Here is a 26,944-nt window from a genome sequence, read left to right on the forward strand (position 1 = left end):
TCCAACTGGTCCTCTTCAGTTAAAACAGGGAAACAATCTTTACACTTTATTAAGGGATTTTATAAAGCCACACATTGAAGAGTCAACAGCGAAACAGTAAACGGTCAACAACCTCGTTCCTAACACAGTGGGCAATACTAAATTGTTTAATGAATAACAGTTTGGTCCAACGGTTTTATTATATCCTCTGATGATCCTTTTCTTGATTCTAAGAAACAGTTAATTTACATTCAGGGTTCAAACCTTGTCAGTTAAACTGTTTCCTAATACACCCAGCATTTCCTTTTATTGTATCTTGGCAAAATAGAAGATTTGAACCTCTCTCTTTTCCCTACCTGGAAATTGAGTGAGACATTGCAGGAGTTTGGGAAAAATTTTACTGTGGCTCCCAAATCTTGAAACAGGGCCCTGCCCACCTGGTTTTGAGTTCATATAGGTTTGGCTTTTATTGTACATTTGGAGCTCGCTTCTCCCAATACACCTCTCCCAAAGGCGAAAACTATAATGGGAAAATCAAATCCTGAGTGCTTCCAAGTGTAGTGACAGACAAATTTCCAGAAAATATCACTTCACTTAGATAAGATGTGCACTGTGATGTTGTAATAGGGTTTTTATGAGGCTCTGTTCCTAGACATCCCTATTTGTTTCATCTGATGTGGCTTGCTGGTAAGAAGTGTTGTTGTAATGACTAGCATCTTTTATTTAATGTAGTTTCTTATCAGTGATAAATAACAGTTAGAGAAGGATACGCTATCGATCTCGTTCTGCAGGGAGAGCCAGGATCTCCAGGAACACCCGGAGCAGATGGAGAGCAGGTACCTCCTGAAGACATTCTCAATTGTGATCTCATCAACAGTCATGTCGATTCATGATGAAATTATTTCATTTTAAGTTACGTCCAGGAACCCAGAAATATATCAATCCAGTACCCTATATCTCCCCGTAGGTTCTGCAGTGAAACGCTAAAAATCATTTGTTGTTTTTTTTAGAAGGGACATTTTAAAACAGTTACCCATTTCTTTTCAACTATCTTGATGGTGTTTGCTGTTTTACTGATGACTAATTGATTTCACGAAGTATAAATAGCGCAGCCTGGTTAATAGTCTTGCTTTTACCAGGGAATCCAAACGATTAAAAATTAAATGATCCCTCTTATTAGGAAAAGGTTCGGATGATTGGCACCTGTATCTGTTGCACTGAGGCATTCTAGATCTCAGTTTGCCTGTTAGTTTGTTCCCAAGGGAAAGACTACACCCAATTTGACAGTTTCGTTCTTACCAAAGCAGTTAAAGTTAGGGCATCTGCATGCCGGCTTCTAGAAAAGTGGGCTAGTTTGCTTTCCCTCTTTTTTTATTATTAGAAAATAATAGGCAACATTAAATGACTGTTACTGAGTGATAGGGTGAGTTCCTAATGGAGTAATTAATCAATAAATGAATTGCTTATGTGGCCCAAGCCACTAAACTTATCACCTGAGGGTAGATGTAAGATAATCAGGACAGGCCCAGTTCCTGTCCCACAAGGGACTCACAGTCTAAAGGAGAGGGAGAACAGATATTGAAGAAGAAACTGAGGAAACAGAGAAGTAAAGTGACTTATCCAAGTTCTCATGGCAGGGAAGTGATGGAGCTGGGATTAGAATTGAGGTCTTCTGCCTTCCAGGCTTGTGATTTTTCCACTAGGCCAATGGCTTCTAGAAAGTTTTACTGGACATAATGTAAAACCCTGGCCTGTTTGTATACAACCTTGTCTCTGGTCACAACTCCCTGTGCATAACAGTGTTGGGTACATAGTAAGTGCTTAGCAAATACTGTAATTATTATTATCTATTCTGTTAAGTGTTTCATTGATCATTGACGTTTTCCACAGCCACTTGTCTGCTGTGTGATCTTGGGCAAGTCACTTCGCTTCTCTGTGTCTGTTACCTCACCTATAAAACGGCAATTAAGACTGTGAGCCCACTTGAGACAATCTGATTGTTTGTATCTACTCCAGCGCTTAGAACAGTGTGTTGGCAGATAGTTAGCGCTTAATAAATACTATTATTGTTGTTGTTGCTATTAATTGAAGAGTTTTTTATGGAGGAGAAATTCACATATACCATCAGGCATTTTGAAAGGTCGAAAGGGGGTGGATTTGCGGATTTGTTACGAGCCTGAGGTGCTCAATACCCAACCTGCATTTATGTCATCAGCAGAATCACTGGGTTAGTGGCGTGAAGCGCGGCCTAAAAGCATGACTGTGCCTGTGTCCAGTTCCCTTTTGGATTCCCCAGAATCTCCAAAGAGTTTTCCTAAATTGCATCAAGTCCTGGGAGGACTCAACTGGGACAGGGGTCCTTATCGTGGCTCAGTGGAAAGAGGCCTGGGATTCCGAGTCAGAGGTCATGGTTCGACTCCCAGCTCTGCCACATGTCAGCTGTGTGACTGTGGGCAAGTTCACTTAACTTCTCTGTGCTCAGTTACCTTCATCTGTAAAATGGGGATTAACTGTGAGCCTCACGTGGGACAACCTGATTACCCTGTATCTACCCCAGCGCTTAGAACAGTGCTCGGCACATAGTAAGCGCTTAACAAATACCAACATTATTATTATTATTTGGGTATCCCAAGGGAAGCTGATATGACATCATCATAACAATAATTGTGATATTTGTTGAGTGTTTACTATGAACCAAGCACTGCTCTAAGAACAGGGGTAGATATCATATAATAAGGTCAGACCCGATCCCATCACACATAGGGCTCAAATTCTTAGTAGAAGAGAGAATAGATTTTTTTTAATAGTATTCATTAATCGTATTTATTGAGCGCTTACTATGTGCAGAGCACTGTACTAAGTGCTCGCTAGAGTAATCAGACTTCTTTAAACTGCAAGCCGCAAGTTCTGCTCACCTGCCCTTGGGCCTGCCTGATCGGGAAATACATCCAAGTTGGGATCTAAGGAACGTTATGAATTGTGAACTAAAAAGTGTCTTGTTTTCAGGGTCTGAAAGGCTCAAAGGGAGACATCGGGACTCTGGCCTTCCAGGAGAAAAGGGAGGAATTGGACTCCCTGGGTTACCGGTAGTTGGTAAAGATGTTTTTCTCTTTTTTGATAACTGGCTGGTCTGGGACTGGAGGAAGGGGTTGGGGACAGCCAGTGAGTGAGGGAAAACTGTCCTAATCAATCAATGGTACTGTATGGAGCACTAACTGTGTGCAGAGCGCTATACATAAGCATGTGGGAGAGTACGGTCAAATAGGTTGACAAGATTCCAGCCCTGGGGAGCAGGCAGTCCAAACTTTGACCAAGAGGAGTCCCGTGCAGGCCACAGAAATGACATCCTGATCTGCGGCTCGTGGCTTCCTCCTCTCAGGGGAGACTGCGTGGTGTTTGGCTTCCTCTAGCCCTGCAGATGCCCCTTTTTGCAGATCCCCAGATTGGCATCTGGATTGCGCTGACTGGCCAGATTGCTATTCAGTTTCCGTGGGCCCGAGAGCAGGGCCCGAGAGCCGGACCTTCTGTCTTGACCAGTCCCCGCCGCCCGGCCACATTCCCCCAGCCTCCTGCCTCGGAAAGAATGAAGTGACTTGGAGCACCTGCCTCTGGAAGAGTTCGGTGACATGGCCAGATAGCTTTCATTCAGTCCTATTATTGAGCGCTTACTGCGTGCAGAGCACTGAACACTGGGAGATTTCAATATAACACTAGGCAGATACATTCCCTGCCCACGATGAGCTTACTGTCTAGAGGGGGAGACAGTCATTAATATAAATAAATTACAACTATGTACATAAGCTCTGTGGGGCTGGAAGGGGGTGACGAATTGCAAGTTTTTGTCACTGTCATATTCATCGGAGGGAAAATAATCAGTGGGGGTTCCGCTAAATTCCCCCCAAGGCCACAGCAGGGTTTGCAGGCCTGCCCCATCTAGGATTTTGTGAGCACCACCCCTCTCCTCTACAGATTCAAGGTGCTTGGACAATAGGGCTATTTTGGTACAAAACCATAAAAAGAGAGCGAGAGAGAATAGCCACCTTTCTCCTTTGACTAGTGACCTCATAAAGCAGGTCGAGGGTCTCGGAGAAGCAGCGAGTGTGGTGGATAGAGCACAGGACTGGGAGTCAGAAGGTCACAGTTCTAATCCCCTCTCTGCCACTTGTCTGCTGTGTGACCTTGGGCAAATCACTTCTCTGTGCCTCAGTTCCCTCATCTGTAAAATGGGGCTGGAGATTGTGAGACCCACATGGGACAGGGGACTGTGTCCCAAGCCCGATTTGCCTTATCCACCCAGCGCTTAGTGCCTGGCACATAAGGAAGCGCTTAAACAAACAGTCAAAGGAGCGGCAGGTTGCTAATGGGAATGGGTTTGTGACAGTGGAGGATCTGACATGACTATTCTCCTTGCTTCCTATAGGGTTCGAATGGTGCGAAAGGAAGAAAAAGGAGACTCGGGGTCTGCCTGGTCCTCAGGGCCCTTCCGTAAGTCACTACTGCACGACCCCCTCGGCTCTCCACAAACCTCAAGGAGGCAGCCCGTGATATGCCAGCCCCTATTTACACCAGATGGTTAAACAACTGCTCATGTCTCGGTGCGTCAGACCAAGAGGAAATTTCTGTCAGCTCGGCCAATGGGCTCTGTCTCCGGAAAGCAGCATAGAAGCGATTTTTCTGAGCACTGTCCGGTCCCGAGGGGGAAAAAAAATCACTGCCTTTCCATCACAACCTGCAGGCAGAGGTCTTGCGGGTGCAAAACGGAGTTAATTGTTCTCTTCTGGAGCCCCTCCTCGGTATTAGAAGAGTAAACCGGTCAGTTTCAACTTCATGTTTTATCTAGTAATTAACTGTGAGGGAGAATGGGAGGATTCCATTACTTTCCCTTTTTTGAAGAGAGTGTCTTCTCTGGAGGTATTCTTTAGTACAGAACTCCTCTTTACGCTATTGTCGGGGACGGGAGCCGAGAACGAGAATGAGGGAACGGAATCAGATCGGCCGTAAATAGGATAGGGACTAACTCCATTTTGTTTTGTTTGATCTGTAGATTATTGGCCCGCCAGGACCACCCGGTTCTCATGGCCCACCGGGGCCTATGGTAAGTCCCTTCTAACCAAAACAGAGTGTTGTATTCCTCAACCAGCAGCAGGAGTATGTCACCAAGTCCACAAATACACTTGGGCTTGTTTAGTGAGCAGTGGGTGGATATTAGCCACGCAGTACTCATTGAGAAGCGTACCTCACAGAAAACAGGAGGTGTGCCGACTTGGATTGCTGCTCGTTGCTATTTACCGACATACTGCATCGTTTCCTGCTAGGAGGAAGGCAGAGATGCGCTAGACCGGGACAGAAAAGCTCTAAAACTAGAATGGCATTGTGTGACCTTAGTCAAGTCATTTAGCCCGTTAGTCATATTCCCATTGGCAATCTGGCGGTGATAATCCTGGCTGCTACTAAGAGATTTTTCAAGGGCTTTGAATGAAAATTGTTGACCTGAATACTAAGTAGCTGTCATGGTAAATGAATTTAAATCCATTAGCTTCTTCTATTACTATTATTAAAGAATTCAACTGCTAACCGTTGCTCTGAACTGCATTTGATCACATAATAAATGAAAATGGTGTCCTCTGTTCATTCATTACATATTGATTGAACGCTGTGTGCAGAGCACTGTACTAAGCACTTGGAAGAGTACAATATAACAGTAACAGAGACACATTTTCTGCCCTCACAAGCTTAGAGTCATATATCCTGTCGCACATGGGGCTCACCCTCTTAATCCCCATTTTACAGATGAGGGAATTGAGGCCCAGAGAAGTGAAGTGACTTGCCCCAAGTCACACAGCAGAATGGTGCAGACCTGGGATTAGAACTAGGTCTCTCTGACCCCACCAGGCCCATGCTCTAACTTACTGCTTCTCTACACAGACAACATACTCCACACACACACGTTATTGATGATTGATGTATTGAGATATATATAGATATATATATAGATATATATGGTGTCTATATGCATATAGACACCATTCTCATCAAGAGCTGGAATGGACATGAACACGTCAAATAATTCATCTATCTACCTCCAGTTACCATGATGGTTTCTGCCCAGAACACCTCCCCCTCTTTCCAACAGGGTGTAAAAAGCCCTTGAGAGATGACAGAACTTTGTTCTTGACAGTCCCCTACCAGAATGGCACCTCATTAGCTCAAGATCCAAGCACCATAATTGTGCGTCTAGTACAGGATACTTTTAGGACACAAAGGTGAAGGGGCTGGTGGCTGGCGTAGGTGTTATTTTAAATTCTATGGGCCACCTGGTGGCAATGATGGACTAGTTCTTAATCGAAAGCTGCGCTCTGTTTCCAGGGTCCTCATGGGCTTCCAGGACCAAAGGTAAGCAGCTGTTTCCCCAGATCTTGAAACGGACACTTTTTATACTCTGTTCCTTGTTATTCACAGTGATGCATGTTGCTATGTTTGTCTCTGTCTCATTTATTTGTCAGATAATGTTGACGCGTTCCTAATCTTTAAGCATTCGGATGTTTAAAAAATATCCCTAGAGAAATCAGGATAAAAAATCGGTCCCAACCAATGGAATGCTACAATCCAGAGACTGGCTATTCTTGTATTTGCAATCCTTGGGTGCCCCATGTCCTTTCTGAAGTTTTTGCCAGGCCAATTTAATTTAAAAAGCCACCAGGGGGGGTTGCTGAAGGTTGAACTCGATCGGGTTTTTACTCTGGAATTAGAAGACTGCGATTGGGAGTCAATTCTCATTTTAGGGGCAGGGTTGGACTTCGGGAATATCAATCAAATCCGTGTATTTATTGAAGCGCTTACTGTGCAAAGCACTGTACTAAGTGCTTGAAGAGTGCAATTCAACAGAGTTGGTAGATCTGCTCCTGCCCACAACAAGCTTCGGTTTAGAGGGGGAGACAGACATTTAATGTCTGGATATGGAAATGGATCTGGGCATACGGATAGTGGACATGTTTTAGCTTTTATTTCTTCCTCCGTTCCCACCCACCCCAGGAACCTTGCTCCTGGTCAGTGCTCCTGGGGGATTGTTTTTACTTCCAGCCATCTATAATGCATGCAAAGTTGATATTTAAAATTCGTATTTTATAAATACCCTACATTGCAAACATGGCTTTGGGTCTGCAAAACACACACACACACACACACAGAGCAGGTTACCATTTGATGTTTCAGTAACAGCTTTTCTCTTTAAGATCCTTCCTCATTCCCCCTCCCTCTCCTCTTACCTCCCCGCCCCCTCAGCCAGATTTTCATGATCATTATTAATCTAAGATTTTGTAAGATTTTGACCTCAGTGGAAGAAAAAACAACTGAATCTCTTTGGGAGAGAAACAGGAACCTTGTAATCAAACCATCAGTGGTATTTATTGAGTGCTTACTGCGTGCACAGCATTGTCCTGAGCACTTGGGAGACTACAATATACAATCCCTGCCCACAAGGAGCTTAAATTCTAGATGCTCTCCTATCTGTTCAGCGAAGCAGTAGGAGAAACACTGTACCAAGGATCAATTCTATAGTTACCATGCCCCTTTACTCATCCTTTCAAGACTGTTCTTGGCATTTTTAATGCCATCCATTTCTCTTCCATTTGTAAGGCACAAACATGCGCAAACCTGGATAATCCATAGTGCCAGCACGTTGTCAATCCATCTTGATGCTATTTTGAAAAAAACATTTTATCCAACCAGAAACAATATTTACTCAGCTTTTCTTTGCTTCAAATGGCGCTTCAAGGTAGTTGTGTAATCTTGAACCCAGAGTGGACATTCTGTTTCACTCTGAGGACTGGACCCATAAATGTTTGAAGCTCTCTAAAACACTTGAATTTTCACCCATATTTTTCTCCAACCAAATGCCACAGGATATGCATCTAAATCATTGTAAATTTAATCTCCTGAAAACTAATGCATTGGTTGCTATGGGGCGAGCAACCTTTTTCTTTAGTTAAATTGTCAGGAAGTACCCTGCCATGATATCATTCCAGCCCATAGTCCCCCGGGAGGTGTTTTAAATGCTTAAAGATTTAGAATGTCTATATATAAGACTGTCTGCACATTCCAGTTGGCTATTCTAGGAGAGCGGGCATCCACTGCCCAGCACCTCTGTGAATTCCTTGACACCTGTGACAGAAGTCCTTGATCCCAGGGGCATAGTGCGAAATCGGAATGCATTTCCAGATATCTGGGAGACACAAATGTCGGAGATGATGCCTTGACTCACAACGCATCCCCATAGACTGGAATCGGACTTTGGTCTGCCTGCCGCCTGTGGCGACAATCCATTTTCAAAAGGCTCCAAGATACCCAATTGAGATCGTCCCATCTCGACTCCGTTGTTAATTCCCAAACTGGAATTTGCAGACATTTTAATGACTGGCTCTCTTCTGTCCCAGCTTTTACCACCCATAATAGCAACCAAAATTGGCATTTACTTTTGCATTTAGGGTGAACCAGGGGTTAAATGGTCTAAAGGATTGAAGGGTGAACCGGGTCAAAAGGGTGACAGAGGACCCCTTGGTCTTCCAGTAAGTAAAGAAAGCTCTTTGATTTCAGTGCAAATCTCAAACTTCTCTTTCTATTCTTCACCAAGAACTCTGGTTTACTCGGAAGCATGGTTTTGTGGTTGAAAATCGATTTTAAAATATGCCATGTTGGAGCAGAGCAGCAGTCCTGTTTCATTTGCCTCGAGTGTGTACTTGTGTCAGAAGTAACACCCTATTCTGATGCTGTCACTGTTTCGTCATACTTCACTTGCATACATGCCAACCCTTCCCGACTTGGGAAAATAGTGTGCCTCTATCCCTATTTTTCCCCTTAGCAAACAAGTCCCATTTTTTTCCCCCTGATCCCTTCAGAAATCACTGGAAATCCAATGCATTTTAAAGCCCTCCCCCTCCCCAATCACCTTTTCTACCCTAGAATCCCACTCCTTAGCTTTCCAGTGTTGGCAGGTATGCAGTTGGTCATTGTTAATGGTGTGAGGTGATGCTGTGACCCTGTATATTAATCGCATTGTGTTTTGAATGTTTCATGTTGTTTGTTTTCCAAATGCCATTGGAGTGAGGGGTATCAATCGATCGGTGGTATTTATTGAGCGCTTACTATGTGCAGAGCACTGTATTAAGCACTTGGGAGAGTGCCATACCTCAGAAATAGCAGACACATTCCTGCCCACATCGAGCTTACAGTCACGGGCAGAAGTAAGGAAAGAAAGAAAGCAATAGGGAAGGGAGTCCTTTATATAGGTTACCAAACTAAGGTACAGGATTACCGTCCCATTTCCTAGTAGGAGGAGGAGAGATGGTGGAATGGTATTTATTAACTGCTTACTTTGTGGAGACCACTGGAATGAGTCCTGGGGGAAAAAACAAAAGACACTGGTGAAAATTAAACACAATCCCTGGCCCTCTATAATCTAAGAATAAGAGAGGGGATATACGGAAGGATGAAATAGTGAAAACACAAATACACAACATAGCCATCCTATGGGAAGAACAAACACAAATAAAACCCTTTGGGATACATAATACAGAGCCAGCCCAAAGACTGCAGTGATTATATAAATGAAAAGATCTAGTGGACTTAAATCTAGAATGTGAGGTTGTTCTTGCCAATAAGATCACAAAATCCTCACAATCTGCTCCCACTTTTCTGTGTTAACCGTGCCTAGTAAACAAGCGCAGTGCTGAGTGTAATGGCTTGAATCTTCCATTTTTAATAACAAAATTCAGAGCATTTCCAACTGATTTTTTTCATGCTTGGGGCTTGAAACACCTTGCTAATTATTGCTGTTATTATTTTTATGGTATTTATGCGCTTACTTGGGACCGAGCACTGTTTTAAGGGCCAGGGTAGAGACGATCAAGGTGGAAGAAGCTTCTGTCCCAAATGGGGCTCACAATTAAAGATGGAGGGAGAACAGATTTTACAGTTGAGGAAATTGAGGCACAGAGAATTTAAGTGACTTGCTCAATGTCACAGGGCAAGCAATTGTCAGAGCCAGGATTAGAATCCACGTCCTGACTCCCAAGCCCATGCTCTTCTTATTAGGCTATGCTGCATGACTGTTTTAAGTGACTCATAGCCACAGATACTGCCCCGGCTGAAAGTCATGCCTTATTTATGTTAGAAATTAATGGAACAGTAGGGGTAATACTGAAATAATTTTTGTTTTGTAAACAATAACTCAGTCACATGTGTTTCATTACATAGCATCACTTGGACTGCAGGACCCATTTTATTTTTCTAGTACAGTAGACCTTTGTTTTGTTTTTTACAAGCCACTCAGAATTGGCATAAATTATGGCACTTAATAATTGGATTAACTAAGAGAATTTCAATGGATACTAATGTACACCTTAGAAGGAAAAAACCAGTAGTCACCATGTCTAATTCTCACTCGTGTAATCTTTCCCAGCACTTAGTACAGTGCTTTGCACAGAGGGGAGGCACATAAATACTATCACTAGTATTAGTTACTTTGATACATGAGAGAATATTGCCAAAATGGTTTACGGTCTAGACTGTAAGCCCGTCAATGGGGCAAGGACTGTCTCTATCTGTTGCCGAATTGTACATTCCAAGCGCTTAGTACAGTGTTCTGCACATAGTAAGCGCTCAGTAAATACTATTGAATGAATGAATGTCTTCGTAAACCGTCAATCCCCTAATCAATACATTTTAAAAGGACATAAAATAAACATCCATGCCTTTGAAATCCAACATCCGTATCAAACTAGTGACAGTTAATAGGTGCTGCTTGAAATAAACACTGAAAATCTGTCAAAACGTCAGTTTAAATCCTGCAAAATGGATCCCTGGCCTAATGTGCCTTGCAGTAAGAAAAATGTTCACTCTGAGAACTAACCCAGAATGCTTCGAAAGGTTCCCCGTTCAATCATCATTGAAAAATGTGTAGTAGTAAGTTTTGGGGTGATTTTGATTGGGGGTTTTTTGGGGGAGGGGGGATGATTTTTTGAATGGTTCTTTTGCTTTGGGTATTTTTTTGGAGGGGTGGAGGGGGTGATATTGTTTTTTTGGGTTTTCCCCTTTCAGAGCAGTCCCTCTAGTGGTAACCAAATTGACGAAATAATGGCCAACTTTTAATAAAACAGTGTTCAATTGTTATTCACAGTGATTCCACCAGAGGCCAGCCAGCCCCCTAATATGCCAAACTGCAGTTCCAGAGAGGAGCAAACTGTGGTTTGTCTTTACATAAGGGATTCGATTCATTTTCTCGAATACATTCATTTGCTTGTATTCACCGAAAGTCAATAGTTCCTGTCCCGAGGCCCACAGCGTAGAGCCGGGCCACTGATCTCTTCAGAATCTTCAGAGAAATGACTCCGTCGAAGAGATTCATTATCCTCCCTTACCGCGACCTCTTCCCTCCCAGAATCAATTTCGAGATGGTTTTATGTAAAGGAAAATTCACAGTCGACGGAGTCACTTAAGAGATGGCTCAGAAAGAGTGGGCTACTTTAAACTATTCCACTTCTCATCCTCTGCGGAACAAATGCAGACGTTAAATAAGGGTCATTTGCCTTTACCTGTTCTAGGCAGTTTCTGGAGTGAGAGGCATTTTTATTTTGTTCTCCCCCCTGATATCAAGGCACCTAACCCCTCCAGTCTGCCCTTGTCCTTGGGACGGCATTAGAATTCTACTACATCCTGAGCAGCTTGGCTCAGGGGAAAGAGCCCGGGCTTGGGAGTCGGAGGTCATGGGTTCGACTCCCAGCTCTGCCACTTGTCAGCTGTGTGACTGTGGGCAAGTCACTTCACGTCTCTGTGCCTCAGTTACCTCATCTGGAAAATGGGGATTAACTGTGAGCCTCAAGTGGCACAACCTGATGACCCTGTATCTACCCCAGCGCTTAGAACAGTGCTCTGCACATAGTAAGCGCTTAACAAATACCAACATTATTATTATTATTAGATTCCCTCTTCAGCTGTTCTCAATTTTCCATTCTGGCTTACCAGGGCCAGCTCAGCAGAGGAGATAGAGAGTGAGTGAGTGTATGTGGGGGCATATGTACATACATACGTGGTATGTGGTATGAATCCAATTTAATACAGACGCATATTTACTATTTGGGGGGCACCCAGGGGTACGGTACTAAACTCCCTTTTCTGGTTTGTTTTCCACTGATGTGCTCTGGTGCACTACTTTTCCCTGATGTTTCCACCCGCTGTGGGAAGTGATAGTCGGGAGATAGCCTGTTACGGCTCAGTTGACAATAAGATTGCAATCTATGATTATTCTAGCCATTACTTTGCGATTCACATTATGAACATCGATTAACCTTCTAAATCGTGGCATAGAAATGTCATAAAAACGCCACAAAATCTGTGGACCTTTATCGTTTTGTGTTGTTTTTTTTTTTAAAACTAACAAGTTGTAGCACTGTGATCCTCATTCCAGAACCTTGTAGTAGTGTGTATTTTGTTGTTGGAATTGTTATATTTGTTCATCAGCACCATTACTAATCTCATGTTCTTGTCATTCGTGTTACCCCCCTCCGTCCATGCTTCCAACCTAAATCACACAGGGAGCATCTGGCTTAGACGGAAAGCCAGGATCCCGGGTGAGTCCTTCGTATTCCTGTGGCATGCTTTGCTTCCAGGTCCGTGTGCTTTACAGCAGATACATCAGCCTAATTGATAGCGCGTTGCCTTGTCTTCAGTGCTGGGACTGCTGGACGGGGAGGGAGACAGGAAAGAGAGGGCTGAGAAGATTAGAGAATGGAGTCCGGGATGTGTCTATCAATCGGCGGTATTTATTGAGCACTTAGAGAGCACTGTACTGAGTGCTTGGGAGAGTACAATGTAACACAGTTCATTCGATCGTATTCATTGAGCGTACTGAGCGGTGCAGAGCACCGTCCTAAGCACTTGGGCAAGCACTGTGTAACAGAAAAACAGATACCTTCCCTACCCACAGTGATATGAAGGAGAAAATCATTTCACACCTTGGTAGGATAAACTGCCTAAATGGTGACATGGTTTCTTCTTGCCACACACTTTGGCTCTGACCCAGACCCTCCTTCTCTGTGATTTCCTGAGAGAACGCCGCCCCCACAATGGGTTTAAAGAGAAAGAGACTCGCCCCCTACTCGCTGTCTGTTCTCTGTTGATGCTCTTCTCGGGAAGATGATTTCCTCCTGAGAATTACTAGTCTTCAATGGCTCTCCTGCCATTTGAATGCCATCTTTCAGTGCTTTTCACCCACCGTGGCTTTCAGCAAGAAGCCCACAATGGTTTGGAGCGCTATGAGCGTCCAAAATGTTAGGAGTCCAAAACATGACGCATGGCCAGAGTAAACTGGGTAAATGGGTACCTCTGACAGCCTGGGTAATGAGGAAATCAGAAAGAGGTGTGGAGAAAAGGTGCCTCCCCCTCCCATTCCTGACTTCTAAGCGTGCCAATCCTTAAAACAGATGAACTGCAAATGCAAATCTGGTCTCTGTGGAAGACCACAGAGATCCAGAAGGAAAGTGCTGGGTGGGGAAAAAAGCCCTGAGGGGAGTACAGCTATGTCCTTTGAATAAAACTTCCAACCAGGTCTCAAGCAGTATGGCCTCGTGGACAGAGTACAGGCCTGGGAATCAGAAGGTCCTGGGTTCTCATCCTAGCTTTGCCATTCATTTACTGTGTGACCTTAGGCAAGTCACGTCTCTGAGCTGCAGTTACCTCATCTGTAAAATGGAGATTAAGACCGTGAGGGGAATGAACTGGGTCCCAACTGACTAGCTTGTATCTCCCACGGCGCTTAGCATCGTGCCTGGTACGCATAAGTGCTTAACAAATGCCATTTATAAAAAAAAAAAATCTTCATTGATTCTAGATTTGCCTCCTGACTCATAAATTGGCATAACTCAACCCAAGAGCACATGTCTCAGTAAAGTTGTTGGCATCCTCCATTGTACTCTCCCACGTGGTTAGTACAGTGCTCTGTACATAGTAAGTTCTCAATATCTGCCAGGGATGGATGAAAGGTATTCAATCAAAGCCAGCTAATCCAAAGATGAGGCTGCGTTAGAACTGAGTAAGAGTGTTCTTTCAGCTAGTGAAAGAAGGTCGGAGACTAGTCTGGGCCCTTATTAAGCCCATATCGCTTTTCCCGTGATACTTTGTGGTATAACCTCTGCCGTGTTTTCCTTTCTTTTTCTTTTAGGGTACAGATGGGCCTATGGGTCCCCATGGTCCGGCAGGTCCCAAAGGAGAAAGAGTAAGTTGCAAAGGGGTTTGTGGAGTTGGTCAAATTTCTTGTACCCAGGGAAGTCAAGGGGCGGAAACGAACGTTAATAATTGTGGTACTTGTTTAATCACTCACCATGCACCAAGGACCAAGCTAAGATCAGCGTGGCTCAGTGGAAAGAGCTCGGGCTTGGGAGTCAGAGGTCATGGGTTCGGATCCCAGCTCTGCCACTTGTCAGCTGTGTGACTGTGGGCAAGTCACTTAATTTCTCTGTGCCTGTTACCTCATCTGTAAAATGGGGATAAAGACTGTGAGCCCCACGTGGGACAACCCGATCACCTTGTATCCCCCAGCGCTTAGAAGAGTGCTCTGCACATAGTAAGCACTTAACAAATACCAACATTATTATTATTATACAATCAAATCACACACAGTCCCTGCCCTACATGGGGATCACAGCCTGGAGAGGATGGAGAGCAGGTGTTCAATCTTTATTTTACAGCTGAGGAAACTGAGTCACAGAGTTGCTAAGTGACTTGCCCGAGGTCTCAGAGTAGGCAAGAGGATGAGCTGGTATTAGAACCCAGCTCACCTGTGCTCAGTAATAATAATAATAAAAACTGATATTTAAGTGCTTAATATGTACCAGGCACTATATTAAGCGCCGAGGGAGATACAAGGTAATCAGGTTGGACTCAGTCCCTCTCCCACATGGGCTCAGAGTCTTCATCTCCGTTTTACAGATGAGATAACTGAGACCCAGAGAAATGAAGTGACTGGCCCAAAGTCATAAAGCAGACAAGTGGTGGACCTGGGAATAGAATCCAGACCTTTCTGCCTCCCTGGCCCAGGTTCTTTCCACCAGACCACGTTGCTTCTCAATGACACACACCAGACCCGTTAATATGTAACACCTGCCGGTGGGTTAACGCCAGAATGAATGAATCAATTAGCCAATGGTATTTATTGAGCACTTACTGTGTGCTGAGCACTGTACTAAGTGCTTGGAAGAGTACAGCGCAACAGAATTGGTAGACCCATTGCCTGCCCACACCGGTGTTCAAGGACGCATTTCCTGCCAAGTAGTGCTTGCTACTACTAATAATAATATTGGTATTTGTTAAGCGCTTACTAGGGGCAGAGCACTGTTCTAAGCGCTGGGGTAGACACAGGGGAATCAGGTTGTCCCACGTGGGGCTCACAGTCTTCATCCCCATTTTACAGATGAGGGAACTGAGGCAAAGAGAAGTTAAGTAACTTGCCCACAGTCACACAGCTGACAAGTGGCAGAGCTGGGATTCGAACTCATGACCCCCGACTCCAAAGCCCGAGCTCTTTCCACTGAGCCACGCTGCTTACTGTATCTAGCACCATTCTAAGTACTGGGATAGATACAAATTCATCAGGTTGGAGAAAGTCCCTATCCTACATGGAGCTCAGAGTCTGAGGTGGAAGGAGACTAGGCATTGAATCCCTGTTCTCCAGTTGAGGAAGCTGAGGCACAGAGATGTGAAGTGACTTGCCCAAGGTCACACAGCAGGTAAGTGGAGGAACGGGATTACAATATGGGTCATCTGACTCCCAGGCCATGTTCCTAGGCCGCTACCAGGCCACGTTGTTTCCCAACTTTAATGCCATTTGTTTTGAGCACAGTAAAATCTAAGTCCTTTGAGGTAGCAAGGGGCCTCCCAGCTAGTCACATCGATGAACGTTTAGGTTTTTAAAACATTTAATACCTGCAGTGATGACTCTTGAAACTCTTTTCAGCTCAGAAGGAAGGTATTTCTATCTGGCACAAAGCCACGGTGACTTTTGTCAGGTCAGATAAAGCCGCCTCATTATCCACTCTAAAAAAGACAATTCCTATTTTTAAAAAGTACTGTTCCAAGTTGGGGTAAGTCCATGACCTTGGGAACTAAATGCTAGGTTGCATGTGAAGGGACATTACAGCACTCAAGTCTTTTTTCCCCAGTAAAATTCAATGTATTTCATTTTCATTTAAAGGAAACTAAGCAGAACATGGCCCAAGGACTGTGGTGTATACAGAGCAAAGCCTTTCAATTTCTTTACGGCCAAGCAGTGTTTCCATCTGCAGTGAAAAATTAAATCCAGAGGGACAAACAGTTTAATTAACCTTACAGGTCACACAACATTGTCTCTCTTACCTTCACAATAGTTGTGTATAATGAGATGACCATTCATTCATTCAATAGTATTTATTGAACGCTTACTATGTGCAGAGCACTGTACTAAGCGCTTGGAATGTACAAATCGGTAACAGATAGAGACGGTCCCTGCCCTTTGACGGGCTTACGGTCTAATCGACGGGCTTAATATGTGTGTGCATGTGTGGTACCCTATAAGAGTCTTTATGTGCAGAGGTCAAAACTCATAATAAAAATAGTGGGGCTACTTGTGAAGCACTTACTGTGCACCAGGCCCTGTACTAAGCACCGGGGAGGATACACAGTAATCAGGTTGGACACAGGTCCTGTTCCACATGGGGTTCAGAGTCTTCAGCCTCGTTTGACAGAGAAGATAACTGAAGCACAAGGAAGTGAAGTGACTTGCCCAAGGTAACCAACCAATCAAGTGGAAGAGGTGGAAACAGAGCTCAGGAATCTCAGACTCCCAGGACCTTTCGAAGGGCACTCACCCCAACAAATGGGGCCAGGAACACCACGGAAAGCAAAATCGCAGTCGGGGCCTTCCTTCTTCCTTCCTTCCCTCCTTTCTCTTCCTTCCCCTCCCTTTCCTCCCTTTCCTCCTTTCCTCCCTTCCTCCCTTTCCTCCTTTCCTCCCTTTCCCTCCCTTCCCTCCCTTCCTCCCTTCCCTTCCCTTCCTTCCTTCCTTCCTTCCTTCCCTTCCTTTCCTTCCTTTCCTTCCTTCCTTCCCTTCCTTCCTTCCCTTCCTTCCTTTCCTTCCTCCAGAAAATGAAACATGTCCAGCCAGATTGATTTCAGCTGTGATTAATGAACCGATTGGTTTCAATTGTGATTAATGGAGTTCAGCTGTAACCAATTAATCAATTAAAGGAGTTCAGCTGGGATTAATTAATGACTTGATTGATTTCAGCTATTACCAATTGATTTCACCCCTGATTTATTCATGACTTGATTGATTTCACCTGTGATTAAAGGCTTTCAGCTGTAACCCATTAGTTAATTTAACCAATTAATTGATTCAGCTGTTACCAATTGATTTCACCTGTGATTTATTAGTGACTTGATTGATTTCACCTGTGATTAATGGTTTTCAGCTGTAACCCATTAATCAATTGAAGGAGTTCAGCTGTGATTGATTTCAGCTGTTACCAATTGATTTCACCCCAATTTATTAATGAGTTGATTTCACCTGTGATTAATGGCTTTCAGCTGTAACCCATTAGTCAATTTAACCAATTAATCAGTTAATTGATTTCAGCTGTTACCAAATGATTTCACCTGTGATTTATTAATGACTTGATTTCACCTGTGATTAATGGCTTTCAGCTCTAACCCATTAATCAATTGATTTCAGCTGTAACCAATTAATCTATTAATTGACTTCAGCTGTGATTAATGAACTGATTGGTGTCAGCTGTGATTAATGGAGTTCAGCTGTAACCAATTAAAGGAGTTCAGCTGTGACTGCCTTGATTGATTTCTGCTACCAATTGATTTCACCTGTGACTTATTAATGACTTGATTGATTTCACCTGTGACTAATAGCTTTCAGCTGTAACCCATTAATTAATTGATTTCAGCTGTTACCAATTGATTTCACCTGTGATTTGTTAATGACTTGATTTCACCTGTGATAATGGCTTTCAGCTGTAGCCCATTAATCAATTAATTGATTTCAGCTGTTACCAATTGATTTCACCTGTCATTTTTTAATGACTTGATTGATTTCACCTGTGATAGCTTTCAGCTGTAACCAATTAATCTATTGACTTCAGCTGTGATTAATAAACTGATTGATTTCAGCTGTGATTAATGACAATTGATTTCACCTGTGATTTATTAATGACTTGATTGATTTCACCTGTGATTAATGGCTTTCAGCTGTAACCCATTAATCAATTAATTGATTTCAGCTGTTACCAATTGATTTCACCTGTGATATATTAATGACTGATTTCACCTGTGATTGATAGCTTTCAGCTGTCACCAATTAATCAATTGAAGGAGTTCAGCTGTGATTAATGACTTGATTGATTGCAGCTGTTACCAACTGATTTCACCTGTGGTTCATTAATGACTTGATTGATTTCAGCTGTAACCAATTAATCTATTAATTGATTTCAGCTGTGATTAATGACTGATTGGTTTCAGCTGTGATTAATGGAGTTCAGCTGTAACCAATTAATCAAAGGAGTTCAGCTGTGATTAATGGCTTGATTTCAGATGTTACCAATTGATTTCACCTGTGATTAATGGCTTTCAGCTGTAACCAATTAATAGATTTCAGCTGTTTCCAATTGATTTCGCCTGTGATTGATAGCTTTCAGCTGTAACCCATTAATCAATTAATTGATTTCAGCTGTTAATTGATTTCACCTGTGATTTATTAATGACTTGATTGATTTCACCTGTGATTGATAGCATTCAGCTGTAACCAATTAATCTATTATTTGATTTCAGCTGTGATTAATGAACTGATTGCATTCAGCTGTGATTAATGGAGTTCAGCTGTAACCAATTAATCAATTAAAGGAGTTCAGTTGTGATTAATGATGACTGATTTCACCTGTGATTTATTAGTGACTTGATTGATTTCACCTGTGATTAATGACTTTCAGCTGTAAACAATTAATCAATTAATTGATTTCAGCTGTTACCAATTGATTTCACCTGTGATTGATAGCTTTCAGATGTAACCAATTAATCAATTAAAGGAGTTCAGCTGTGATTCATTGATGACTTGATTGATTTCACCTGTGATAGCTTTCAACTGTAACCAATTAATCAATTAATTGATTTCAGCTGTGATTAATGAACTGCTTGGTTTCAGCTGTGATTAATGGAGTTCAGCTGTAACCAATTAATCAAAGGAGTTCAGCTGTGATTAATTAATGACTTGATTGATTTCAGCTGTTACCAATTGATTTCACCTATGATTTATTAATGACTTGATTGAGTTCACCTGTGATTGATAGCATTCAGCTGTAACCAAGTAATCTATCAATTGATTTCAGCTGTGATAAATGACTCAATTGATTTCAGCTGCAACCAGTTAAATTATTTCAGCTGCGATCAAATACCTCATTATTTTATCTTTTTTTTAAAATTTATTTTTATATCCTTTACTTCCTCCCTCCCCTTTCCTCTCCCTCCAGATTGACTCCCCATTGATTTCTGCTGTGATTACTTGATTTCAAGTGTGATCAATTTCACCCATAACCGATTATTTAATACTAATTGATTTCAGCTGTGATAAATTGGAACTGATTTTCCCCCCCCCATCTTCCTCTCTCTCCTCCCACACCCACTTCACTGGCTCTACTCCTTCACCAAAGGTCCTACCCTTCCTCTTGAGTAATCCTGACCACCTTGGAATCTCATTTACTTCATCTACAAATTGGGCATTGAGACTTTGAGCCCTATGTGAGATACAGACTGTCCAACCTGATTAGCTTACATATAATAATGATGACATTTGTTAAGCGCTTACTATGTGCAAAGCACTGTTCTAAGCGCTGGGTGATCAGGTTGTCCCACGTGGGCTCGCAGTCTGAATCCCCATTTTACAGATGGGGTAATAGAGGTCCAGAGAAGTTGAGTGACTTTCCCAAAGTCACACAGTTGACAAGTGACTGAGTCAGGATCTGAACCCATGACCTCTGACTCCCAAGCCCGGGCTCTTTCCACTGAACCACGCTGCTTCTCTACCCCCAGTGCTTGGCCCATAGAAGGCATTTAACAAATACCAATAAGAAAAAGAGTGGCCCTGGTGGACAGGACCCAGGCCTGGGAGGCAGGAGGATATCAAGGGTAGAGAAGCGGCATGACCTAGTGGATAAAGCACAGACCTGGGTCTGTCTCATCCCAGCTCTGCCACTTACTTACCTTCTCGTAACCTTGGGCACGTCAGCTAACATCTGTGACTCACTTTCCTCATCTGTAGAATGGAGATTAAACCTTTCTCCCTCTTATTTAGAATGTGAGCCCCATCTGGGACCCAATCATCTTGTATTTACCTCAGAACTTAGTAGACGATCTTACACACAGTAGATGCTTAACAAATTAACAAAAAAATACCATTAAAATATCTGTGTCCAATTTCTACTTTCCAAGCTCTGCACATAGTAAGTAAGCACTCAAAAAATACGATTGAGTGAATGATAAAAACAAAATCAAATGGTCACTTTTCACATGTGGAACTGTACAGGGCAATGGAGTACTGCAATTCACCATTCAAGCACTTCAAATGAAACAAGCACTTCAGTACAGATCCCTTCGATCAAAAATGAACAACAGAATACTTCAGATCCGCACGCTTCCAAAACGGGGCAATTCCCATATTTGTGAAAATCAGTTCCTTTTCATAATGCTTTGGACTTGAGGGATAAATAGTGGTCTAAAAGGCAGGTTTGGAAATGCTGAATAAAAATGACGTATTACATCATGCCAAAGCTTCTTGCCAAAGTGACACCTAACACTTTAACTGTTCCAAAAACAGTGTACAAATCCTGTGCACAGGGAGAGTATCATTTGGAAATCAGCTACTTCCTATCCGCTGAGAATAATAATAATGATGATATTTGTTAAGCACTTACTATGTATCAAGCACCGGGGTAGATAAAAGATAATCAGCTCAGACACAGTTCCTATCCCACATGGGACTCATTGTCTTAATCCCCATTTTAAAGATGTGATAACTGAGGCAAAGAGAAGTGACTTGGCCTAATGTCGCACAGCAGGCAAATGACCAAGGTGGGATTAGAACCCAGGTCCTTCTGACTTCCAGGCCCGTGCTCTATCTATCCACTTGGCACACTGTTATGTCATATGGGTGTTTACTCTGATTCCTTGAAAAGAAATCATCATCAGATCAGCTGAATCAAGAAATCCCTTGAATGTATAGCTCGGTCTAGGGACAGCCACAAGAACCTTCATTCAACCTGAGATTATCTCAACCAGGTCACATATCAGATCTCCAGCAGGGCTGGTGTGAGGGAGACATCCCTGATCTTGGTTTTCCAACGGGATTTTCCATTTTCTTTATTCGGGGCCTTTGTTGGCTGAAAGGCCAGCTACCTGTCTTCAGCTAAGAACGCAACCGAAGTACTTAATTGATCGGTGCCTCAGTTCCCTATCTGTAAAACAGGGATTAAGCCTGTGATCCTTATTTAGGACAGGGGTTGTGTCCAAATTGATCTGCCCCAGAATGTATCCAGGTTGATTCAGAAGTAAGCCTCCTTCTGATTTTATTTAGATGTAATACTGCAACAGCCAAGAGTGTCTTGACCAAACCCAACCGAGCTGCTTGGTGACAGCTGGCCATAAGAGAAGGAGGACATATTCGAGATAGTGACACTGCCTGACTCTCTGACCGCGCTCACACCAATATTAGCTGTCATTAGAACTGCTCACTAGAAACTCACCACTATCGTTTTTCAAAGGTTCTCTCTCTCATTTGCCTAGAATTTTGCAGAGTAGTTTAGTCTTCGCTTTAATGACATACCTGCAAAGAAAATGAATAAATTTCTCAACATCCTCTCTGGTAAAGGATTCAACTTATGTGACTACTAGCGGACCAACTATTAAACATAATTCCATTTCATCTTGATACTTAAAATAAAACCCACTGTAACCAACACTAATCCTGTTCTACTCAGGCATTTTAAATTATGTGGCAACAGAAATTATTTTAGAGAATCGGTCCTCCCGCTGATACCTCAGCACCTTTTCCTCCAAACCGAATAATAACGAGATGCAGTTGATTTTCTGAATTAGCGATTAATACATTATTTGCAGGGACTCTGAGGAAACAGATGCTGAACTGATTTCTGTGGGTTTTTGGAAGAATGTCATGTACGTATCTCAACCAAAAGAAAGCAAGCATCTCGATGTGTCCGTACAAGACAAACACAGGAAATCTGAGTGTGGATGGATTTTGAAATTTGCTTATTTCTTCACAGGGGTGAAAAGGGAGCAGTAGGGAACCTGGACCCAGAGGCCCATATGGTTTGCCCGTAAGTAGTCTGTGGCTTGTGAATGTTGCCGTAATTATACGGCTGCCACTTATTGCGTAATTTCACTGAGTAAAGAGATTAAGCAAGTATGCCTATGTTCACAATTTGCCCTTGAAACCAACTATGACCATTTGGAACACAACGGTACAGTTGTCCTTTCCTCATTTGCCAGCGAGTCTTTTCCAATTCATAGCGACTCTATGGATATATTTTCCCTAGCACGTCCTGTCTTCAGCCATAGAGTTGAATGGTATTGTGGGTGAACTACATCCCTTCTCCCCCTCATTCAAACTTTGACACATTTGATTAACGGAGTTGTTAAAATGCACTGAAATTTAGCATAGATAATGACAGATCGCTGGTCCTTTAGCACATGGTGTCTTTTTGCTGAGTAAAATGTGAAAGACAACTTTAAGAAGTAAGCATCTGTATACAAATGCATATAATGTTTTAAATATGTTTAAGTATTACTGGTACATATTTATGTTGTCCTTTGCCCATGTAAGTATATTGTGGTTTTTGATGCTTTTAAAACATGACTGATTTGTTTTGGTCAATTTTTTGGATCTTGGAAATGCAGCTAAAATCATTTCCTATGGTAGGCTTGGTTTGGTTTAGTGCTCTTTTGCTTAACCTTCTACTTTCACGCAGTTAATTAACGGTGCTTGTTGACCAGAGCGGTACTGTCATTGCAATTCCTGACTGGAAAGATTAACTTCAGTGTCATATCCAACGCCTCGGACAGGATGAATATAAATTTCTGAGGGTGTTTTCATTTCCCATCATAAAATCTGCACAATTTTATGCACCAAGAATAATAACGGTTCGGGTTTACTTTGAAAATATAAAAAAGATATATATACAAGTATTTATGAAAATGAATGTCTATGCATATATATTCATATATAATTTTTTTTACTCAAATCTCTTCTTGTCTGCTGTACTTATTAACCTCTTTCCTTGGCTTTTCTTTGGAAACATTTCCTGGCAGTTTACATCAATAACATTCCGATATTTAAATAAATTACCGAGAGTCATTGATGAAACCAGTGCATTCTTCTTGCTAAAATTGGGTAGATGAGACATGACGAAACACACGTACTGTTGTGACAGCACGTTATAGGAAGGGATTTGTCAGGGTCTTCCTATTCAAAAGAGCGGTGGTTAGGGATCCTTTGACAGTAGTTGATGAGAATTCACTTACAAAAGGTGCCTAGAAGCTGCCCTTTGAAATCATATACTTTCAAAAACAAAACATGATTAAGTAAGTGAAATGCAGCCTATTCTACCATAACTTGTGTGTGGTGTCCCTGAAAAATCTCGTCTCAAAGGCACTGACAAAATGACTGATGCCATGTGTGATTGAAAACCTACTTTTTGACAACGTGCTGTATTGAGACTGTTACTATCTGAATGCATAATGAAAACGCACCTTATGGCAGAGCTAACTGAATATTAACAGTGAACAAACTTAATACGATCAAATTACTTAGCATGATAAATTGATTTAATTTTAAACCCAGGGTTAAATTCAAAGGAGCCATTTTAACATTCTGATGGGGCATTAAATGGAGAACGAATAGCGTTTTCCTCCGTCTTACTCCTGGGTTGAGACTATGGATACCAAGCTTTGATCCGCAGCCAAATTTCACCCAATTAATTCCCGGAAATAGTTAAACTGGGACATTGTGGTGGTCTCTTTACTGTAATAGCAGTGATTCCATTTAAGTTATATGAAGAAGGCCGCTCATCTGCAGGAGGTAAGGATAAGTAAAGCAGGTGTTGTGGGGAAAGACAACTTTTGCAGGTTAGTCAGTAGACAGTAACTGAATCTTCAAGATTAGGAACACTAATGTAGCTCATATGGTTCTTTGACAGGGAAAAGATGGAGAGCCTGGTCTTGATGTAAGTAAATCTTATGATAACTCTGCTCATACTGTAATGGATGCTGATGTGCACCATCAAAATAGACCAGCATGACTGTATACTTGATTTTCTACCCCCTGTGCCTTTAGAGATTATATCACAGAATACATTCCTAGTATTCATAGTATGGTTAAAAAAAATATCATGGTCAAGAATTAAAGAGATGGTTAATCCATACAGTGAAGAGGGGGTGCCTGAAGCATCAGATTGCTAAATAGGGGAAGTGTTCAAGGCTGGCCCTGCAGAAACTCCTGGACAACAGGGATTGTGTCTACCAACTCTATTCCCCTCTACTCTCCCAAGTGCTTAGTACAGTGCTTGGCACACAGTAAGCACTCAATAAATATCGATGATTGACTGGGGCTATGTACAGACCTACAGTGCTTAGTCACAGTCCGTGCTTCGGCTTCCCTGAGGTCTTCTTCCTCTATTTCTCTTAGGGATGGGGTGAGCAGTGAATCCAAGAGCTTTCACCAATTCTTTGGTGAAAGTGCATCTCAAATCCCTGAGAGTTAGTAGACCTGACTATAAGTCTAAATACAAAAGAGCTTTACCCATTTAGGAGAGGAGCCTGAGCTTGGGTGGCTACATGACTTCTTCACAAAATGACAACGCATTTCTTGTCCAACACTTAGTTAATTCTAACATACTGAGTTTATTCCCAGGAAGGCTTCTGGGAACAGCCTTTAGGGGCTCTCCTCCTTCCTATTTAAATTTCTCTTGTTCACAAAGATATCGCTCTTAGTATCTATCACTGTTTGTGGACAAGCTTCTGATAGGACGTGGGGAAGACAAAGCTATTTTACTGGGCTGGGTTCTTTTTCTTTGTGCATGGGTATGCCAAAAAAAAACACCCTATTTTTTTTAACCCAAAACTGTCTCACAATCTGACAAATAGAATCTCTGTTGTTATTTGCTTCTTTGTTTTCTCTAGGGCTTTCCTGGTCCTCGAGGAGAGAAGGGTGACCTAGGGGAAAAGGGAGAAAAGGTGACCTGTTAGCTATGAGCAGTTGTTGTGTGTCAGTTTGGCTTTCCCTGTCCAGTAACTGTCCAGTGGACCTGACCTTTCTTCATCCTGTGCACCAAAATCTGAACATAGATATTTGACAGAAGATACATACGAATAATTAACAGGACCCGTAGGGTACTACTCACTGTCTCTGTGGAGGAAGTAATTTTTTTCCCCCATTCTTCTGGGTCCCCTGAAATTCCCGTCGCTCCCAGCTAAAGAGAAGCAGGTATTGGTGGTCGCTCAGAAAGCTCTTGAAACTGCTTGATGGCATCCCTGCAGCCCTAATGATGGACATCCTTTATGGAATTCACTGAAAAGAGATCATCTTTGGAAAAACTATTTTTGGATGAATTTTCCAAATAGTCCATTAAAAAAAAATAAGACAACTTGATTAATTAGTGAAACTAGCCTCTTTCATGGATTCTTTTCTTCTTAAATCTCCTCCCTCTTTATAGATTTGAATACCATTTATTTCCACACTTCCTATGTAGGAGAAATGGGATATGTACTGTCAGAGTTTGTGAAGCCAGGACTAAGCTACCACTGTTCATTAGTTTACATTAGTGATGTCTATTCTTGCCCTGTGGTTTTAACCCTCGGCTGGCCCAAATGATTGATTAGAATCCTTTGGCTTAGGTGATGAGAAAAGCAATAGGCAGCCATTGTTAGGAGAAAAAAAAAGGAAAAATTAGAGCATTACAATGTTTCTGGGAATTGTTTTCCATCCTTTGTCCCTCCACACTGCACTGGGCAGGTCACTGGAGCTCTAAGTGGTTAGAGTTCACACTATGTCATTGGAACCCAAAAGATGAAGTGCCAAGCTAAGGTACAATTTGAGCCTGCTGTGAACAGTCTCTTCCAGCATCTGGGGGAGGGCATTCATCTTTTGTGTCTTGAGGGGTGAAAAGTATTACCTGGAGGTGACCACAATATTGAGTCACTATTTTAAAGCCTATCCATCACAAGCCCACCAAAAAAAAAAGTCTGAGCTCAAAAGCCAGCATGCAAGATTTTAGGCCTGGAGACAATCTGATCATTTAAGAGGAAATGAACCCAGGTTGGCTTGAACCCAAAGCATGTGTCATCAGTATGTATATATGTAATGCAGGAGAACAACAAGAAGTTCTTCTGTTCTCTTAAATCATTAAAGCTATTATGTCATTTTTTTTAAAATGTAAGCCTATAAATTTAACGTGAAGGATGAGATCATTCACTCAGATTAAAATCCCTTATTTCAAAATTCCCAACAGGGATTTCAATACTTGGGAAAACCAGATTTCAAACTGAAAGTTTTTATGAGTATTACCTCCTGTCATAGAAAATAGGAATCTGGCAATTACAAATGGTATGTCACATACCCAGGGACACTCCAGAAAATCATCCTCTCTACAGATTTCAATGATTGATGTTCGGTAGTAAATTATGGGTCCATAAACCAGTAGTTTTATAAAACTGGAAATTCTCTACATGCATAATTTAATTGACTTTTCAAGCCTTTTCCAGCCAGAATCAGTGGTCATTTTTATTGTGGCTGTTGGGTTTAACCAATTTGTTCAACTTCTCAAACTCACAGTTAATTCTGATTCAAGCACTACTAACTCAATCCCCCGGG

General features: G+C 42.2%; 1 protein-coding gene across 1 annotated transcript in view; it reads left to right on the plus strand.

The window, feature by feature from the left end:
- The window catches only part of COL25A1 (collagen type XXV alpha 1 chain), a 550,081-nt gene that overhangs the window by 505,558 nt on the left and 17,579 nt on the right, over positions 1 to 26,944 (plus strand). The window contains 11 exon segments of the mRNA XM_039913724.1: positions 771 to 815; positions 2,986 to 3,010; positions 3,013 to 3,065; positions 4,400 to 4,420; positions 4,423 to 4,464; positions 5,024 to 5,074; positions 6,346 to 6,372; positions 8,463 to 8,543; positions 12,567 to 12,602; positions 14,192 to 14,245; positions 22,342 to 22,394. Of these exon segments, the coding sequence (XP_039769658.1) occupies positions 771 to 815; positions 2,986 to 3,010; positions 3,013 to 3,065; positions 4,400 to 4,420; positions 4,423 to 4,464; positions 5,024 to 5,074; positions 6,346 to 6,372; positions 8,463 to 8,543; positions 12,567 to 12,602; positions 14,192 to 14,245; positions 22,342 to 22,394 (488 nt within the window).

Source organism: Ornithorhynchus anatinus, chromosome 12, assembly GCF_004115215.2.
Source record: "Ornithorhynchus anatinus isolate Pmale09 chromosome 12, mOrnAna1.pri.v4, whole genome shotgun sequence".
In the NCBI taxonomy this organism is placed as follows: Eukaryota; Metazoa; Chordata; class Mammalia; order Monotremata; family Ornithorhynchidae; genus Ornithorhynchus; species Ornithorhynchus anatinus.